This window comes from Oncorhynchus tshawytscha, linkage group LG27 (assembly GCF_018296145.1).
Source record: "Oncorhynchus tshawytscha isolate Ot180627B linkage group LG27, Otsh_v2.0, whole genome shotgun sequence".
Taxonomy (NCBI): domain Eukaryota; kingdom Metazoa; phylum Chordata; class Actinopteri; order Salmoniformes; family Salmonidae; genus Oncorhynchus; species Oncorhynchus tshawytscha.
In genome coordinates this window covers 13540829-13560001 of record NC_056455.1, presented here as the reverse complement: position 1 = coordinate 13560001, position 19173 = coordinate 13540829, and the positions used below count along the sequence as shown (strand labels likewise).

General features: G+C 42.0%; 2 protein-coding genes across 10 annotated transcripts in view; both read right to left on the bottom strand.

Moving 5' to 3' along the window:
* Positions 1-1500: 1500 nt before the first annotated feature.
* LOC121841105 (protein LSM12 homolog A) lies at positions 1501-12814 on the bottom strand. The gene is made up of 5 exons (XM_042307462.1): positions 12656-12814; positions 4111-4244; positions 3447-3556; positions 2740-2866; positions 1501-2634 (listed from the first exon to the last, which is right to left on the bottom strand). The coding sequence occupies exons 1-5, from the start codon at positions 12780-12782 to the stop codon at positions 2542-2544; spliced, it is 591 nt and encodes a 196-aa protein (XP_042163396.1). The 5' UTR covers positions 12783-12814; the 3' UTR covers positions 1501-2541.
* Positions 12815-13432: 618 nt separating this feature from the next.
* The window catches only part of LOC112226130 (histone deacetylase 5), an 84772-nt gene continuing 79031 nt past the window's right edge, over positions 13433-19173 (bottom strand). For 7 of the 9 annotated variants that reach the window (XM_024390413.2, XM_024390414.2, XM_024390408.2 and 4 more), the window contains one exon: positions 13433-14930. The gene's annotated coding sequence lies outside the window, so the exon portion shown is untranslated. Of the gene's footprint in view, positions 14931-17946; positions 18824-19173 lie in introns of those variants that run through there. The other 2 variants (XM_024390406.2, XM_024390407.2) reach the window with 2 other exon arrangements.

The window sequence follows — 19173 nt, the reverse complement described above, 5'->3', positions numbered from 1 at the left end:
CAAACTTGCCACACCACAGCATTTTCTTTATCTTAAAGGCATCCATTGAAACAATATTCTTAACAAGATTATCATGCCACCAGTTGCTACAACAAAAATTAATAGATGGGACAATTATTTGCACCTGGAGGGGTTCTAGGTGATGATAAATGGGAAACTTGCTGTGAATAATAGATTTATACACTGTCCAGCTGACGGTTTCAGATCTGTTTCGCCTCTTTCCTTGGAGTTCTGGAAAAAGGAAAACTATTCTCAGCCTGAATTAATGATTTAATTGAGGTAAAAAAATAAAAAAGTCAATGAGTGGCTAAGCATGCCATTCTAGAGGGAAGAATAGGCTCCTTTAATTGGTTGAGTGAATCGCCCTTGTATTTTTGATTATGTGGAGTAGCCCACAAATGCCCCTAGAAGCACTCAATTTCTCATGACAGGTAGACAGGCCTACTCTAATTCATTAAGTGAGTGAATAGGGAACATACAGTATTTCAACACCCTTTGTGGCATTTACCAAATAGATTGGAGATGTCATTATGTACAATTCTAACAATGTGCCATGGTTCTTTGTTATGTGGCTACAATGTTTATTGAATGGACATGGTCATTGCTTGTTTACCACATACATCTCATGTCCCGCCTTCATTTACATCTTACCCATACATCTCATGTCCCGCCTTCATTTACATCTTACCCATACATCTCATGTCCCGCCTTCATTTACATCTTACCCATACATCTCATGTCCCGCCTTCATTTACATCTACATTTCTATGATGCCCTCTGCTGACAATTTGAAGGCATAGCAAAGAACAAAAATGGTTTGGATAACAACTGCAATTCATCCATCCCAGATGATCCTGCTCAATAAAACGTTGAAATAATACATTTAACAAAACAATAATGAGTTGAAGATTAATTCCTTTTCCATGAGAAAGGAATATTGTCTGACGAACAAAGACTGATTGCTACATCAACTACTAGAAACCATGAACACCAAATGCCAAAAAATAAACGTGACAAAACTGCAAAACTTAGTTTTTTTATTTTTTTTTATTTCCATGTTACTAGTTATTTAAAATAAAATACTGGAAAGGAAACCTTTGGCAACGCAGCCTCGCTGGCACACGGTGGACGGGTAAACAACGCCGGATGCCTGTCCGCAACTTAACCCCACTGGCCGAGCCTCCAATCAGGCTACATTGTTATAAACACGAGGCTGGGATAGGGGCCTTTGTTCCACGGGGAACCCTGCTCCCCATCCCAGTCTCAAACATGGCAAGGGTATCTTTAAGTACATTTTTTCCAAAAATGAATACAAAGCATCCCATACAGAACTGAGATCGATCTCATCGCACACGGTTCAGTGGCACGCCATACGATATTGGCCAACGTGGTTAATTAATTTGTTTTTTCTTGTTCGAACATGGGAGGAATGCATTGAGTCGGGCGGAAGAGCAGATTTCACCTGCCAAAGTGTGTCAATGGTCGGTAGACAACAAAGAGCTGGATTTCAATGTGGTCCCATCGTGGAAGAGGTACTGTATTGTAGAATCAAAGACCATGAGGGACAAGGATGAAAGGGAAGAGGAAAACAGCCCAGCCTCTACTCTAAAATAACACATCTTTAGCTTCCAGACTTAAAACTATAGACAGAAAAACAGAGCAAATTTAGTTCAGGTGGGACCATGCAGCAAGAGCTTATGGGTAAAAGTGGACAGTAATGTCTTTGGAAAAAGGAAAGCATTTCATGAAAATATGTCAAGCTACTAGAACCAAATGGGTGTTCACAACTTGTATTTTTTTTAATGAAAGGACAATTTGGGGGAGCTATTTCAACTATTTTTATGTCAGATTAATAATGTTAACACAATTTGAGTGTTTCCCCAGTTGAGGGAAAACGGCAATTTCAATAACCTACTGGGTGCATGTTTGTAAGATTGAGAGTTCCCATTCATCCCATTCACACGGCGTCACGATTGGCATCCTTTAAGTCAGCTGTTAAAAAAATAACCATGTGCTTTCAAGAAAGCTATTAAAATTTGTTTTCTTGTCAAAACAGTATTTCAATATTAGAAAAGGTCCTTTATCTCTTACCATAAATTTCTACTCTTGAAATTTACGAAAAATGACTAGAAAATAGATCAACCAATGAACAGAAATCAAGTAACTTTTCTCTGTGAAATGGAAGTGAGGAGCAGGCTTGATGGCAGGAGGAGAGAAGAAACAGAAGGGAAGGTAAGAGGTCAAGAAGAGGAGTGTGGGTGGGGAATGGTGGCAAATTGAGATTACTTTTGTTAGATTATCTTTAAAAATGAACTGGATATTTCCCTCTCGGTTGGGACCCCCTTTTGTTCTGTTCAAAATGTTGGACACCTATGATGGAGGTGTGTGTGGGGGCGGGGGAACACTGGCGGGGAACACTGGCCTTGGTCTGATGTTGAAGAGAGGGGAAGACAAAAGAACAAACCAAAACTTCCTTTGTCGTTGTGACCTCCCCCAACCAATTCCCCCTCCCACACACCCTATCCGGACTGAACCTCCGGCTCAAGATGATAAAGTGGAGTCTTTCTGTGTTTGCTGTGCTTGTGGCCGTTGCACTGACTTCTGGCTCTCCACATCTCTAAAATGTTTCTCCACCTGCAGGGGACAAGACCAGTAAAGTTTTATCCTCAATCAACTTTCTGGTACTGCCATTCCTGTATTCCCTTCAATAGTGAATGAATGGTGGGAAGACATACTCACTATTTTGCGTACGTGACTTAAAGCACTACCCTCTTTGCCTTTGCAGTTCTCCACCTGGTAAGGTGGGGATATGACCACGTCGTCCATCACCATGATGTTTTTCTCCTGCCATTTGCAGTCTTTGATGCTACAGAGAGATTGAGAATGTTTTAGAAAAAAAGCACCCAGTAGCTGCCTTCAGTCAGGATACTGAGGTTAAAGGTTTCAGGTCACACATTTAGACAGATGACTCCATGCAGCAGGTATTGGATGGTGGACAGGTGCATATCGAACAGCAACAACACTGAAGAAAATGTACAAATAAATTAAACAAAAGAACATTACAGAATGAACAGCTTATATCAGAAATTGGTCAATCAGTGTTGGTACTGTAAGACTTACGGTCATAGGTCACTCACTGTAGTCTAGGCCAAATCAGGGATCAACACTACAATCGCATTACAACCAAGAGGTATAATGGAATGCATACGATTTGATATGGTTTAAAACAAAACATTACTGAATCAAAGACTGGCATTCAAACTGGTCAATTAATCAGTGAAGGCAATTTCAACATCCAACGAGACTATTTAAATGCATTGGGTAGCACATTTTCTTTAAAACAGCCTTTCCTGGCCACTGGGGACCGTCATAGTAAGTAAATAACAGATGTTTCTATAGATGGAGGCAGCAGAGCCCCAGTATTAGAGACAGGAGACGATACTCACGTTTTATGTATAGTCTGGAATAGCTGTTGGCCCTCCACAGAGACTCCAGCACTAATTGCATATGCTTGGGATAACTTGTCTTCCTTTTCCGACCGTGCTCTGTTGGCAAGCTGCAGGCGTGTTGGAAAAGGAGAACCAAAACGTTAGAGCTGTTTACAACTGAGAACCCCAAAAGCCCTTGGAAGTTAAAGTATGTAAAAGGAAAAAGTTATGTTTGGCATTGAAAGGAACTAAGGAATTTCCGTCCGTTAGCAATACAAATAATTAGAAACTGCTCACTGATAATTTTAGTCAAATGTGGAACAGGTGGGTTTTGTTTGATGCCGACCAACGTTGAATGATATGGTGATGGAACATCTCAGGATTTTTTGGGGCAAGACAATTGCCATTCATTCTTTAAATATGCAAACAATACATTCAGGTTAACCATATGGTTCCAATCAACATGTGAAAGCACCCAAAATTATACAATTCGTTGACTCTGTTGGGACAAAACAAATGAGTCTTTAGTCTGACTGAACCACAATTAGCTGAATCAAGTGAGTTAGTGCAGGACTTATTGCTAAAGCTAATGACAAAATGACCAGATGTCTGATGATTCGTCACTACTTGGTATGAGAAGGTGTCAAGGAGGGTGTGAGGAGTGGTGATTGGCTGGTCTTACCTTGCTGACATTCAGAGATGCTAGTGGAGGAGGAGTTTCAGTGCGGTCATTAATGATGTCCACCTCAGACACGTAGGCTAAGTTAATCAGAACCACGTCGCTGACGTTTGCCTTTCCACTGGAGGGGGCGCATTCTGAAAGGTCAGTGGGTCAAGGCAAATAGACTGTACGACACATTCAGAATGGAGGTCAAATTAGCAGCAGTTAGCATTAGACTAAATATACATGCAGGACTTGTATGTGAGGGAAACAATGGATCAGCTGGAATCATAATTCTATCACTTCTTCCACAAAACATTAGGCTATGCCAGACCTGAGGTAAATCACCAACATTATGTTATTGAGCTTAAGGAGAAGTCAGAACACACATTCTAAATGGCATACTGCAGCTAGTCACAATAGTGCAATTTAGTCGCTCAATAGTGAACCGCTGACAAAATAGGCCTAATAAGTGAGCACAACATATGCTGCTCTAGTAGAACACAAAATCAAAGCACAGCACCAATCCAACTTCGCCAGGTGCTGGAGATCCCCTGATGGAACATCTTCCTCTTTTTCACCCCCCCCACCCCCTCTATTCTGCCATTCAAGTTCAACAGCCTCCTCACAACAGAACATCCTGGGATCATGCTTCCCCATAACCTAGGAAACAGGTCCAGGGTTCACCACGGCACTCCAGGAACAGCCTCTTGCCCAAGAAACCATGCAGACGGTTACAACCTAGAACAGCGGTCCTAAACATAGGCTAAGCTCAGGACTTAGCAGTCAAACAAACCACCAGCAACTAAACAAAATGAATAGCCCACTGAGAACTTCTCAAAGGAGATGTTAAGAAGCAAGCATTTCACAGTATATACCCGTTTGCGAAGCATGTGACAAATACAACATTTGATTTGAAGACGGCATGAGGTGTATGCACTCCACCAGCAGGTCCCCTTTCAACTCCACTAACTTAAGTGAGGGGACAAAGAGTCCAATGCATTGTTTGTAAGGGAGGTTGGGTAGAAACGAGCCACAATTCATAATGTGGATATCAGAAATACTGTGGAGCGAAAGATGGCAAATAGCCTACTAGATGGATACAAAATTGGCATACAAAGCACAACTGCCAAGAGTAGCCTTCACGAACACCCAACTGTGTTAAGAAAGCTCAAAGAATACTATCTAGTAGCAGCCTGCTCACTGCCCTTGAGACACAGTTTATCGTCTGGTGACAGACAATTCACAGAATCAGTCTGTGACCTCATGCAACAACAGAAGGAAGCACAGAACTTACCCTTCAACTGATTTCCCAAAAACACCCTCAAACCTGAGCCAAGCTAATTATTTTCAGAATAAAAGCAGGTTGGATATGAGTAAAAGTTAGGGAAGTAGGCCTGTGTCTTTACTATGGTTAGACACATAATCCCATTACAAGGCAGACAGAGGTAAAGTGGTCAGAGCTGAACTCATTCAGGTTCCTTCATTTTATGGCTGCTGCACTTCCTCCATAACAGTAGAGGGCTGTGGATTTCCTGTCTGACATCATGACCTTTCAGTGACTCACCAGCCTCAAGGGAAACAACCTAACATGCCATGAGGGTATGACTGGATCTAGAAGCTTTATTTACCCCCTGCACTATACTATGCTCCTGTGTCACCCTGAAAACACGTCACACTGTGTGCTTCCATAAGCAAAATACCTCAAGTGAATAGGCCTACATGATACACATCTTGAAGAGTGACTTGTCCCCTTTGACCTGGGCCTTAGCATTGGGAAAACACCCTCTATGCACCTCACAACATCACAAAAAAGTAGACTAGATTTAACAACCGTAACATTGTAGATCTGTACTCCAGGCTAGTCATCAACTGACATTGATAAAATGCCTCTAATTTAATAAGATCAAATGAGCAAAGTCTGAGGATTCTGAGGCAGTACTACCTTTCAGCCAAGTAATGGAGACCTGTTTGACATCCACCGGAACGTGAAGGTATGGAATGCACACTGTTGAAATCCACAATGCTGATGCAGTGTGATAACAGCTGACTGACAGACACATACATCACATTCTTTCCCCTGGCTGTGGCTGCAGTTGTTCCACTACCACAGAGTTGTCTGACTCTGGGCCTTTCTGTCCTATTGTTTTCACTATATATTTTACCTCTTGGGGATGTTATTCGAAAACATAATGTTAACTTTCTGCTATGCGGATGACACACAGCTGTACATTTCAATGAAACATGGTGAAGCCCCAAAATTGCCCTTGCTAGAAGCATGCGTTTCAGATATAAGGAAGTGGATGGCTGCAAACTTTCTACTTTTAAACTCGGACAAAACAGAGATGCTTGTTCTAGGTCCCAAGAAACAAAGAGATCTTCTGTTGAATCTGACAATTAATCTTAATGGTTGTACAGTCGTCTCAAATAAAACTGAAGGACCTCGGCGTTACTCTGGACCCTGATCTCTCTTTTGAAGAACATTTCAAGGACAGCTTTTTTCCATCTACGTAACATTGCAAAAATCAGAAACTTTCTGTCCAAAAATGATGCAGAAAAATTAATCCATGCTTTTGTCACTTCTAGGTTAGACTACTGCAATGCTCTCCGGATAAAGCACTAAATAAACTTCAGTTGGTGCTAAATACGGCTGCTAGAATCCTGACTAGAACCAAAGAATTTGATCATATTACTCCAGTGCTAGCCTCTCTACACTGGCTTCCTGTCAAAGCAAGGGCTGATTTCAAGGTTTTACTGCTAACCTACAAAGCATTACATGGGCTTGCTCCTACCTATCTCTCTGATTTGGTCCTGCCGTACATACCTACACGTACGCTACGGTCACAAGACGCAGGCCTCCTAATTGTCCCTAGAATATCTAAGCAAATAGCTGGAGGCAGGGCTTTCTCCTATAGAGCTCCATTTTTAATGGAACGGTCTGCCTACCCATGTCAGAGATGCAAACTCGGAAAGAACGGAAAGGCTCTGGAGCAACGAACCGCCCTTGCTGTCTCTGCCTGGCCGGTTCCCCTCTTTCCACTGGGATTCTCTGCCTCTAACCCTATTGCAGGGGCTGAGTCACTGGCTTACTGGGGCTCTCTCATGCTGTCCCTGGAAGGGGTGCGTCACCTGAGTGGGTTGGATTCACTGATGTGGTCATCCTGTCTGGGTTGGCGCCCCTTGAGTTGTGCCATGGCGGAGATCTTTGGGGGCTATACTCAGCCTGGTCTCAGGATGGTAAGTTGGTGGTTGAAGATATCCCTCTAGTGGTGTGGGGGCTGTGCTTTGGCAAAGTGGGTGGGGTTATATCCTTCCTGTTTGGCCCTGTCCGGGGTGTCCTCGGATGGGGCCACAGTGTCTCCTGACCCCTCCTGTCTCAGCCTCCAATATTTATGCTGCAGTAGTTTATGTGTCGGGGGGCTAGGGTCAGTTTGTTATATCTGGAGTACTTCTCCTGTCCTATTCGGTGTCCTGTGTGAATTTAAGTGTGCTTTCTCTAATTCTCTCTTTCTCTCTCTCGGAGGACCTGAGCCCTAGGACCATGCCCCAGGACTACCTGACATGATGACTCCTTGCTGTCCCCAGTCCACCTGGCCGTGCTGCTGCTCCAGTTTCAACTGTTCTGCCTTATTATTATTCAACCATGCTGGTCATTTATGAACATTTGAACATCTTGGCCATGTTCTGTTATAATCTCCATCCAGCACAGCCAGAAGAGGACTGGCCACCCCACATAGCCTGGTTCCTCTCTAGGTTTCTTCCTAGGTTTTGGCCTTTCTAGGGAGTTTTTTCCTAGCCACCGTGCTTCTACACCTGCACTGCTTGCTGTTTGGGGTTTTAGGCTGGGTTTCTGTACAGCACTTTGAGATATCAGCTGATGTACGAAGGGCTATATAAATACATTTGATTTGACTATACCAGGCAGAGGTGAAAGATTGGACCGCACAACCAGGCAAACAGAATTCTTAGTGCTCTGCAATGTATGTCTGTGTGAGCAAATAGTCCAAATCAAATGGCTGAGTTCTGCAGCACTTTTCATGACTGTCTAATTCTCTAAGCAGTGCTCCGTGCAGGCCTGAAAAGGAATTTAGCTGGGCTAAAGGGCTAAAAGCACAAGTTAGTGTGCAAGAGATGAGGTATTATACACAACTTCACCCAACCTATATTGTATGAGGTATTCTCCAAATGTTGCCTGTAAAACATCGACATCCCTCATGACTAAGTTTGTTTTACTCACTGCTTTAGCACACTCCTCCAACCCTGATGTCCTTGCTGTGTCTGAATCCTGGCTTAGGAAGGCCACCAACATTTGAGATTTCCATCCCCAACATCTTCCATCAAGACAGAACTGCCAAAGGAGGAGTTGCAATCTACTGCCTCATTGCCTGCATCCGCTATGGGTCCGCTGTCAAATGACCACCCCTCATCACTGTCAAATGCTCCCTTAAACACTTCTGTGAACAGGCCTTTCTAATCGACCTGGCCCGGGTATCCTTGAAGGATATTGACACCCCGGTCGTTCTTTAAAAGTAATTTCTTCACAATCTTAAATAAGCATACCCAACAAGCATACCCCTTTCAAAACATGTAGAACTAAGAACAGATATAGCCCTGACTGCCCTCGACCAGCACAAAAACATCCTGAGGTGGACTGCACTAGCATCGAATAGTCCCCGCGATATGCAACTTTTCAGGGAAGTCAGGAACCAATACACGCAGTCAGTCAGGAAAGCAAAGGCTAGCTTATTCAAACAGAAATTTGCATTCTGTAACTAACTCCAAAAAGTTTTGGGAAACTAAAGTCAATGGAGAATAAGAGCACCTCCTCCCAGCTGCCCACTGCACTGAAGCTAGGAAACACTGATAAATCCACACTAATCGATCATTTCAATAAGCATCCCTACGGCTACCCCAACCCCGGCCAATAGCTCTGCACCCCCCGCAGCTACATGCCCAAGCCTCTCCAGCTTCTCTTTCACCCAAACCCTGATAGCAGATGTTCTGTAAGAGTTGCAAAACCTGGACCCTTACAAATCAGCTGGGCTCGACAATCTGGACCCTCTAAAATTATCTGACGCCATTGTTGCAATCCCTATTACCAGTCTGTTTAACCTCTTTCGTATCGTCCGAGATCCCTAAAAATTGGAAAGCTGCCGCGGTCATCACCCTCTTCAAAGGGGGTGACACTCTGGACCCAAACTGTTAGACCCTGCCTTTCTAAAGTCTTTGAAAGCCTAGTTAATAAAAAGATCACTGACCATTTCGAATCCCACCGTACCTTCTCCGCTGTGCAATCCGGTTTCCGAGCTGGTCACGGGTGCACCTCAGCCATGCTCAAGGTATTAAACGATATAACCGGAATTGATAATAGATAGTACTGTGCAGCCGTTTTCATCGACCCGGCCAAGGCTTTCAACTCTGTCAATCACCACATTCTTATTGGCAGACTCAACAGCCTTGTTTTCTCAAATGACTGCCTCGCCTGGTTCACCAACTACTTCTCAGACAGAGTTCACTGTGTCAAATCGGAGGGCCTGTTGTCCGGACCTCTGGCAGTCTACGGGGGTGCTACAGAGTTCAATTCTCAAACCGACTCTTCTCTGTATACATCAATTTCGTCGCTCTTGCTGCTGGTGATTCTTTGACTCACCTCTACGCAGACGACACCATTCTGTGTACTTCTGGCCCTTCTTTGGACACTTAACTTCTCTAGGATAGGGGGCAGCATTTGGAATTTTGGATGAAAAGCATGCCCAAATTCAACTGCCTGCTACTCATCCCCAGAAGATAAGATATGAATATTATTAGTAGATTTGGATAGAAAACACTGAAGTTTCTAAAACTGTTTGAATCATGTCTGAGCATAACGGAACTTATGTAGCAGGCGAAACCCAGAGGACAAACCATTCCCTCTTTTCAATGGGTTCATTGGGAATCCAGATTTCTAAGGGACTTGCTTGCAGTTAAATTGGTTGAGGTTATTCCTTTGTGTAATGAAGTACGGCCATCTTGAACGGGGGTCACTTCTTGTGTACTGTTTGATAGAGGCACATGACCAGAAAGCATGCTTCAGTTTGTTTTCTTCCTGTATTTAACACAGATCATCCCATCTTCAATTTGATCAATTATTTACTTTAAAAATACCTATAGTTGTATGAAATGTTTTGGCAAAGTTTACAGGTAACTTTTGCGCAAGTTGGAACCGGTGTTTTTCTGGCTCAAACGCCAAATAAATGGACATTTTGGATATATATGGACGGAATTAAATGGAACCAAAAGGACCATTTGTGATGTTTGAGTGCCAACAGAAGAAGCTCATCAAAGGTAAGGCATGATTTATATTTGTATTTCTGCGTGTTGTGTCGCGCCTGCAGGGTTGAAATATGTTTTCTCCCTTTTGTTTATGGAGGTGCTATCCTCAGATAATAGCATCGTTTGCTTTCGCGGAAAAGCCTTTTTGAAATTTGCCATGTTGGCTGGATTCACAACCCGTGTAGCTTTAATTTGGTATCTTACATGTGTGATTTCATGAAAGTTAGATTTTTATAGAAATTTGAATTTGGCACTCTGCATTTTCTCTGGCTATTGGCCAAGTGGGATGCTACTGTCCCACATATCCCAGAGAGGTTTTAACAAACCTCCAGACGAGTTTCAATGCCATACAACTCTCCTTCTGTAAGGAAGTAAAACTAAATGCATGCTCTTCAACCAATCACTGCCTGCCTGTCCAGCATCACTACTCTGGACTGTTCTGACTTAGAATATGTCGACAACTACAAATACCTAGGTGTCTGGCTAGACTGTAAACTCTCCTTCTAGACTCACATTAAGCATCTCCAATCCAAAATTAAATCTAAAATTGGCTTCCTATTTCTCAACAAAGCATCCTTCACTCATGCTGCCAAACATACCCTCGTAAAACTGACCATCCTACCGATCCTTGACTTCGGCGATGTAATTTATAAAATAGCCTCCAACACTACTCAAAAAATTGGATGCAGTCGATCACGGTGCCATCCGTTTTGTCAGCAAAGCCCCATATACCACCCACAACACCGCGACCTGTATGCTCTCGTCGGCTGGCCCTTGCTACATATTCGTCGCCAGACCCACTGGCTCCAGGTCATCTAAGTCTTTGCTAGGTAAAGCCCAGCCTTACCTCAGCTCACTGGTCACCATAGCAGCACCCACCCGTAGCACGAGCTCCAGCAGGTATATCTCACTGGTCATCCCCAAAGCCAACACCTCCTTTGGCTGCCTTTCCATCCAGTTCTCTGCTGCCAATGACTGGAACGAATTGCAAAAATAACTGAAGTTGGAGACTCATATCTCCCCCACTAACTTTAAACATGAGCTTTCTGAGCAGCTAACCGATCGCTGTAGCTGTACACAGCCCATCTGTAAATAGCCCAGCCAATCTACCTACCTCATCCCCATATTGTTTTTATTTACTTTTCTGCTCTTTTACACACCAGTACTTCTACATCATCTACACATCTATCACTCCAGTGTTAATTTGCTCAATTGTAATTACTTTGCCACTATGACCTATTTATTGCCTTACCTCCTCACGCCATTTGCCCACTGTATATAGACTTTTTCTATTGTGTTACTGACTGTACATTTGTTTATTCCATGTGTAACTCTGTGTCATACTGCTTTGCTTTATCTTGGCCAGGTCGCAGTTGTAAATGAGAACTTAATGAAATAAAAGGTGAAATTATATATATATATATATATATATATTTTTTTATATTCACATACCATATTTCACATCTTCCAATATAGCTACAGCTATGAACATGCATATAGCTAACGTTAATGTATTTCTCAAGTCCGCTACAAAACACTTGACATGGGTCAAGGTACTTGGGTAGGCAGTTACTATCTCAATACTAGCTAACGTTAGCTTGAGTAGTTAACCCAATAACTGGACAGTCACTCCTTTCTAAACTGTCACCGGTGAATCCTTGCGTGTCAGTTTCGACAATGTAAGCTAACTTGGGGTGGGTAGCTAGCTACATCATTACATGACTAGCCATCAATAATGTTCTTTAAATAAACATTGTTTTAGAGCATAAGACAATTCTAAGCGTGATCTGCTAGTTAGCATGCAACTAGAAAAAGAGCTAACTGTTACTAAGAATTTGCCAGGCATAACGCCCCTTGGAGCTGCCAGATAGTGATCCATACAAGGACTGACTGTGCTATCGCTGACCACAATAGCTTGTGTTAGCAAGTTAGCTAGCATTATGGCACAATACCATGCCAACTTCGATAGCTAGCTGGCTAACAACAAACATTAACTCAATATCATACAGATTCTAAACTTACCATACCTGACATGAAATAGAGAGTAACACGGTTTAAAGTAACTGAACGGAACAGTATTAAATCGTGTGGTTAGCTACGTTTTGATCAAGAGTAAGCTAGTAAGCTCCCTAGCTAGTATCTTGACTACGCTTGCGCGGATCTCAATTTGGCAAGAGCGACCCGTTACCCCCAGGCCCCTTGCAGCCTGGAAGACCACCGATTTAGTGACAACGGAAAATTGTAGAAAGGATACTCAAAGTCAACATCTTGGACTGATAGTCAAAGGCAACGACCTCTCCTTGCAATTGCTGCCCCAAGCAGGTGAGGCAGGAGACATGGCTCCCGACACTGAAATACTCCCCCGGTCCAGGAGCCGCCATCTTCTCCGCCAGGAAACTGGAGCGCTTGATTTACGTAAATATACGCCGTGGCGTCACTGACTATCGATAGTGAATGTTGATGTACGTGTCATAGATCATTAATCAGTCATGAGGTGAAGAATTGGACCGCCCAGGGAAGTGTGATCAGGGTTGAACCGATCTGGACCTTTAATTGTCCTGATCTCGTAATATTTTATTAGAAGTCCTTCTCGCCACAATTAAAGTCATACGTTTTTTCCTTGTCAAATAAATTAATGTCAGACTTGCTAACTGGTTGAACCCGGCACGTGTATAACTGCAACCAGTTAACAAGTCCGACTACTAGCACATGAACAGTGGCAATAGTACTTCTCAAGATGTTGCAATATTAGTGGGTAGACCTATGCATAAAAACATTTCGTTAATTCACTCACACTTTTTGGAGACTGAATTTGAGTGTTGCTTTGACCATACACATCCCTCATCACTAGCACAAGAGTAAACCATCCAAGCAGTTGGCATTTCACATTCATCTTAATTTCCACCATAAATGGATATGTGGAGTGGACAGTCCTAAAGATATGCTTTTGACTTGCCTGTTACAAGCCCGATTACCGACTGGGCACTTTCCCTGCAGCCCCCCCATCCCACAACCGACACTGTACATGAAATATGTTTACTCCTCTTTGTATTGGAGCAGTGAATCGCTTTATTGAGTTTCAGACAATTAACAGGCCCACTTTAAAAAATATTTACTCAAATAGGATGTCACAACATTACAATGAGTAATAAAAAAGGGCTTTAAAATTTACACAAAACCTGAAATAAAACAGTAATCAGACTCAACATTCCCTTTAAGATCCTTGCTAACCCACAAGGTGGCGTTGTGCACAATGCAACTCATGAAAAAATTCTTAGGGACAGCGATTTTCATCCATAATAGTCACAGTAATAGATTGTTCAAATAGCGTGTATTGCACATGTGTACACATATATGCACTTATACACGTGAGTAGCAATTAGTATAAACACATTTGTATTGTCGCAACAGGAAAGCATTTGAAAGAACACATGACATTAAGGAATGTGCTTTGATCAATTCAAAACGTCTGCATTAGTTATGACCAGAAGAGAGAAAGAATATATTTAAAATATAAAGGTAAAAGACAGTCACATATTTAAACATCCAACCACAGAAAGTGGAGATTGAAACACCAGCGCAGTGGAAGGACAATGTAAGAGACACACTTCTCTTTCCAAAGTCAAAAAATATACAATTACTCTTTGAACCTTGACGATCATAGGTCACTACATACACAACGTATGAAATATCAATAAATATACATTATTTACTGAATAGCAAAATAGTGTGGCAGCAACAATAAAGCTATCTTCAATGGTGGATAAGTCGATATAATTTACAAACTTGGATGTCTTCCAGTATCTGTTTAGACAGAACATATTTGCATGGTTGCCACTTGTAGTAGTTGTTTTGTCTAAGGCAACACACAAAAACATTACTTTATTCAGAGTAGACTTTCTTGATTTGAGTGTTGTTTTTTGCTGCCCCTCCAATATACCCCCAGGAAAAAAGCTCTGACCTCCAAAACACACAGTTCAATTAAAGAAAAAGGGTAATTCTGTCATGCCATCTCACCCACAGGACAGCCCAATAACCCTTATATATGCCATACAAGGTGGAGGTACAAAACTATGCACCAAATCTCAAATGGTCAATGATCTACATCAAAACAGAACAAAACAAGGTCACAGTAGTCACATGTACTGCAAGCACCCCCCACACCATAGCCACATGTAAAAGGAAGTAGGAACTACTGTGTACATTACATATGTGAGTACAGTGGCATCCACCAACAATTTTGCAAGTGTAGAGTGTTTCAATTCCTACCCTGGTGACATGATTGTGACAACACCGTGATTAGAGTTCGTTCAAATGGCGAATGCCTGTTTTTTCTGTGACATCAGGTCACATGTGCTCCGTCTGGAAAGTAGTACCACTGGAGAACAAAGAGCAAACCATGGTCGGTATGACAATGGGGGCTATGACGTTAAAGGGGTAGTTAACTCACCATTCAAAGTTTCAGACCTCGAAGGTGCTCCAATGTCAACATGATTCCAAGTCCCACACCATTGGTTAAGTAGCTCCAGCTGTAACGTGCATTTGGAAAGTAATTAGACGGCATCACCTTTTCCATATTTTGTTACATTACAGCCTTATTATAAAATGGATTAAATAGTCCCCCTCAATCTACACACAATACCCCATAATGACAAAGCAAAAACAGGTTCTTAGATTATACATTTAAAAAAACGTAAATCACATTTACATAAGTATTCAGTCCCTTTACTCAGTACTTTATTGAAGCAACTTTGGCAGCAATTACAGTCTTGAGTATTATTGGGTATGACGGTACAAGCTTGGCACACCTGTATTTGGGGAGTTTCTCCCATTCTTCTCTGCAGAGCCTCAAGCTCTGACAGGTTGGATGGGGAGCGTCGCTACACAGCTATTTTCAAGTCTCTCCAGATGTTCGATCGGGTTCAAGTCTAGGCTCTGGCTGGGCCACTCAAGGACATCCATGGACTTGTCCCGAAGCCCCTCCTGCATTGTCTTGGCTGTGTGCTTGGAAGGTGAACCTTCACTCCAGCCTGAGGTCCAGCGCACTCTGGAGCAGGTTTTCATCAAGGATCTCTGTACTTTGTTCTGTTCATCTTTCCCTCGATCCTGACTAGTCTCCCAGTCCCTGCCACTAAAAAACATCCCCCATAGCATGATGCTGCTACCACCACGCTTCACCGTAGGGATGGTGCCAGGTTTCCTCCAGATGTGACGCTTGGCATTCAAGCCAAAGAGTTCAATCTTGGTTTCATCAGACCAGAGAACCTTGTTTGTCATGGTCAGAGTCTTTAGGTGCCTTTTGGCAAACTCCAAGCGGGCTGTCATTTGCCTTTTACTGAGGAGTGGCTTCCATCTGACCACTACCATAAAGGTCTGATTGGTGGAGTGCTGCAGATATGGTTGTCCTTCTGGAAGGTTCTTCCATCTCCACAGAGGAACTCTGGAACCATCGGTTTCTTGGTCACCTCCCTGACCACGGCCCTTCTCCCCCAATTGCTCAGTCTGGCTGTGCGGCAAGCTCTAGAAAGAGTCTTGGTGGTTCCAAACTTATTCCACTTAAGAATGATGCAGGCCACTGTGTTCTTGGGGACCTTCAAAGCTGAAGAAATTTGTGGGTACCCTTCCCCAGATCTGTGCCTCGACACAATCCGGTCTCAGAGCTCTACGGATAATTCCTTTGATCTCATGGCTTGGTTTTTGCTCTGATATACACTGTCAACTGTGGGACCTTATATACACAGGTGTGTGCCTTTCCAAATCATGTCCAATCAATTGAATTTACCACAGGTGGACTCCAATCAAGTTGTAGAAACATCAAGGATGATCAATGGAATCAATTTCAAGTCTCATAGCAAAAGGTCTGAATACTTATGTAAATAAGGTGCTGCTGTTTTTTTATTTGAGATACATTTGCAAAAATTCTAAAAAGACAAGTTTTTGCTTGGTCATCATGTGGTATTGTGTGTAGATTGGTGGGATTTTTTTTTTTTTTTTTAAATACATTTTTAGAAGGCTGTAACATAACAAAAAAAAATCAAGGGGTCTGAATACATCCCGATTGCACTGTATGCTTGAATCCCAAATAAAATGGAAAAGATGATCTGATTTCAACATTTTAGACAGTGCCAGTGTCCAACCTTCCCATTCATTTGGGATTGGAGCATAAAGCTTGATCTACTTGAGATGGACATGGAGTCATATAGACTTCAAATGACAGGGCTGAAAACCTCTAATAAAACTTACATTTTGTATTTAACTAGGCTAGCCCTTTGTGTTTCATATGAAAAAGGGTAACTAGTGAGAGAGTTAGGCGTTGACACCCATTTAACGTTCATGAAAACGTCGGCACTGTATAGTTATTACAGTATGTAGATAAGTTCAATATACAGTTGTGTGACAAAGGGACAAAAGTACCTTACGATGGTGAGTGGACAGGTAGAGAATTAAATATATATCATTACAGGGAAAAACTAGAAATAACCTATTCCTTAATGATAGTTTACCTCAATAAAGAGGACAGATGCAGAAGACTTGGTCAGTGTTATGTTACATTGTTTGAAATAAAACAAAATGATCAATGTAGACAAGCTCTGCACCACACATTATCTCCTGAGAGTATGCTGGTTAAAAGAGATTCTCCGGTACTTTTGGATACTTTTTAACCGGTAGTTCTGAAAGTTGTGCCAACGAGCAAAAAGTGTCCCCCAACAATTGTGTATTACGTCACATATGTGCAGATATGTGCACCATGTCATTGATCGCTCTTTCTCCGCTGTAGGTGTACCATGTACATTTCGTAGCTGACGAGGGGCAGAAGCTCATTGGTTTTACTCAAATTGCTAGGGGGCTGGCCCAAGTGGGGGAAAATAAGGAAAATGCCGCAGCACAGCATCCCCCCCAAAAAAGTGGCTTTTAAACTAGGGATTGCGTAGCTAATTGAGGTAAGACAGTAATTCTGCTCATAGATTATGCATGCATGAACTATACATTGACACATCCAGCCCAAAGCCGGAGGTTTAAAAAATACTTAGTAGTCGCCAAAGTTCCGGAGCATGTCTTTAAGGGAGGTGTCGGTTACCATTCTCTAGTAGATATACTTGATTTGTATGAATTCCTCAAGCATGATGATAGATTGGAAAATATATTTTTCAGTGGGACAAAGACATCTTAGTATTTAATTTGTTTGATCATGTGTGTCAAGTACAAACACTTTTCATTTGATTGAGAAATATAAATATTGTTGACAACAACGGAGACCAGATAACACAGCACCTGGACACTAAGTCAAACAAAGGGTTTATGACAGCTGACAAGTGGGCAACAGTTGAGGGATTGGGGTATTGCAGAGTAAACATCTAAAGTGGTGCTTGCTCATGGTTATTTGCCAAATGAGATCAATCCACATGTCACCAAATCACAATTTCTGTTGTCTTTTTTTGTGTGGAAAAACAAATGGCACTTAGAAAAAGGATAAAACATTGATAGCAAATCTAACACGATGTGTGCTTAGGTGGCTTTAACATTGAATGTTTTTTTGTTTTTTTACCCTTCTCAAATGTAATATTCATATCCAATTTGATTAACACTTATTGTCATTATTCGTATACATCTTAGATTAGATTTTTTACAAAATAAAACATTTGTTTACAAAAAAAAAGTGACCAAGTTCAGTCCTTCCCCTCTAAATTAATTGGAAAAACAATGAGTTCGTTATTGAACCGTCTCAAGTTGAGGGGTTTGCTAGAGCAGAACAGGATGCAGTATTTACAAGTGACAGGAAGTGACATAGCAAAGAAAGTTGGTCGTTGTAGCATTCAAATTTCCTCACAATCATACCGTCAGCCGCATATGTACGGGTCGGGATTGATAAAGGACGCAAAAAAACCTCAGTTGTTAAGGCCACACTGACCTTTGACCTAGAGTATTACACAAACCCAGAAAGAGAGAGGACATAGGATTCTACTCCCATCTCTGCGGAGATAGCTAAAATGGTGCATTCTCTGGAGGAAATTAAGGCATTTTGAAAGAAACAAACAAGCAAACAAATATACAAAACAGACATGAGTGTAACAAGTGTGTGGATTTGTCTTTCTGTCCTGTGTTCTGCTAAGTGGGTGTAGTTGGTGTTAACAGGGATATTTAATATAAAGGCACCAAGTTCTTCTAAAAACGTCTTTCTCCAGTCTCATGACCACCACAAGTCTCCCAGTCGCAGCAGCAAGCGTGAGACAAAAAGTTTATAATCTAAGCATTATTCCACAAAATCCTTCCTTGTCCAATCCATAGCCTTCCATTGCACCAAGCGGTAAATTTGATTCTGGGTATGCATGTGTCCTTTTTTGATAGTCCAAACAAAGTAGAATGGTAAAAACCACCTCAAAATGCATTCTGTCCCATACAAAGTGGAGGGAGCTGAGGCTTCCTGAAAAAGAAAAGAAAAGGCTGTATTGGAGAGATATGTTGTCTCCTTCAGCCAGTAAGTCTCCCTTGGCAGGATCCACAGCTCGACCTCCACAACCACAGCTGATATCGGATACAGTGAAAGGAATATACAGTGTGTAATATATATTATATGTATATATACACACACACACACACACAAATATACATATCATATGTTTGTGTGCTTCTTTGAACAGATTATTGAATAGACGCACGAGAATACCAAACGACAGACAAAATAGGAACAGAGGTACGCATGCTCTGAAAGGAAGAGCATTATTCATTGATACAACCCCATTGTTGTTCCGCTGTTGGGAACTTAGTGTATAT

Coding starts and splice junctions, on each gene's coding strand:
- LOC121841105 (XM_042307462.1), bottom strand. CDS start 12,782: ATGGCGGCTCCTGGACCGGGGGAGTATTTCAGTGTCGGGAGCCATGTC. Junction 4,245..12,655: donor GTCCAAGATGTTGACTTTGA/GTATCCTTTCTA, acceptor CTGACCTTTCAG/AATGCGCCCCCTCCAGTGGA. Junction 3,557..4,110: donor CATCTCTGAATGTCAGCAAG/GTAAGACCAGCC, acceptor ACACGCCTGCAG/CTTGCCAACAGAGCACGGTC.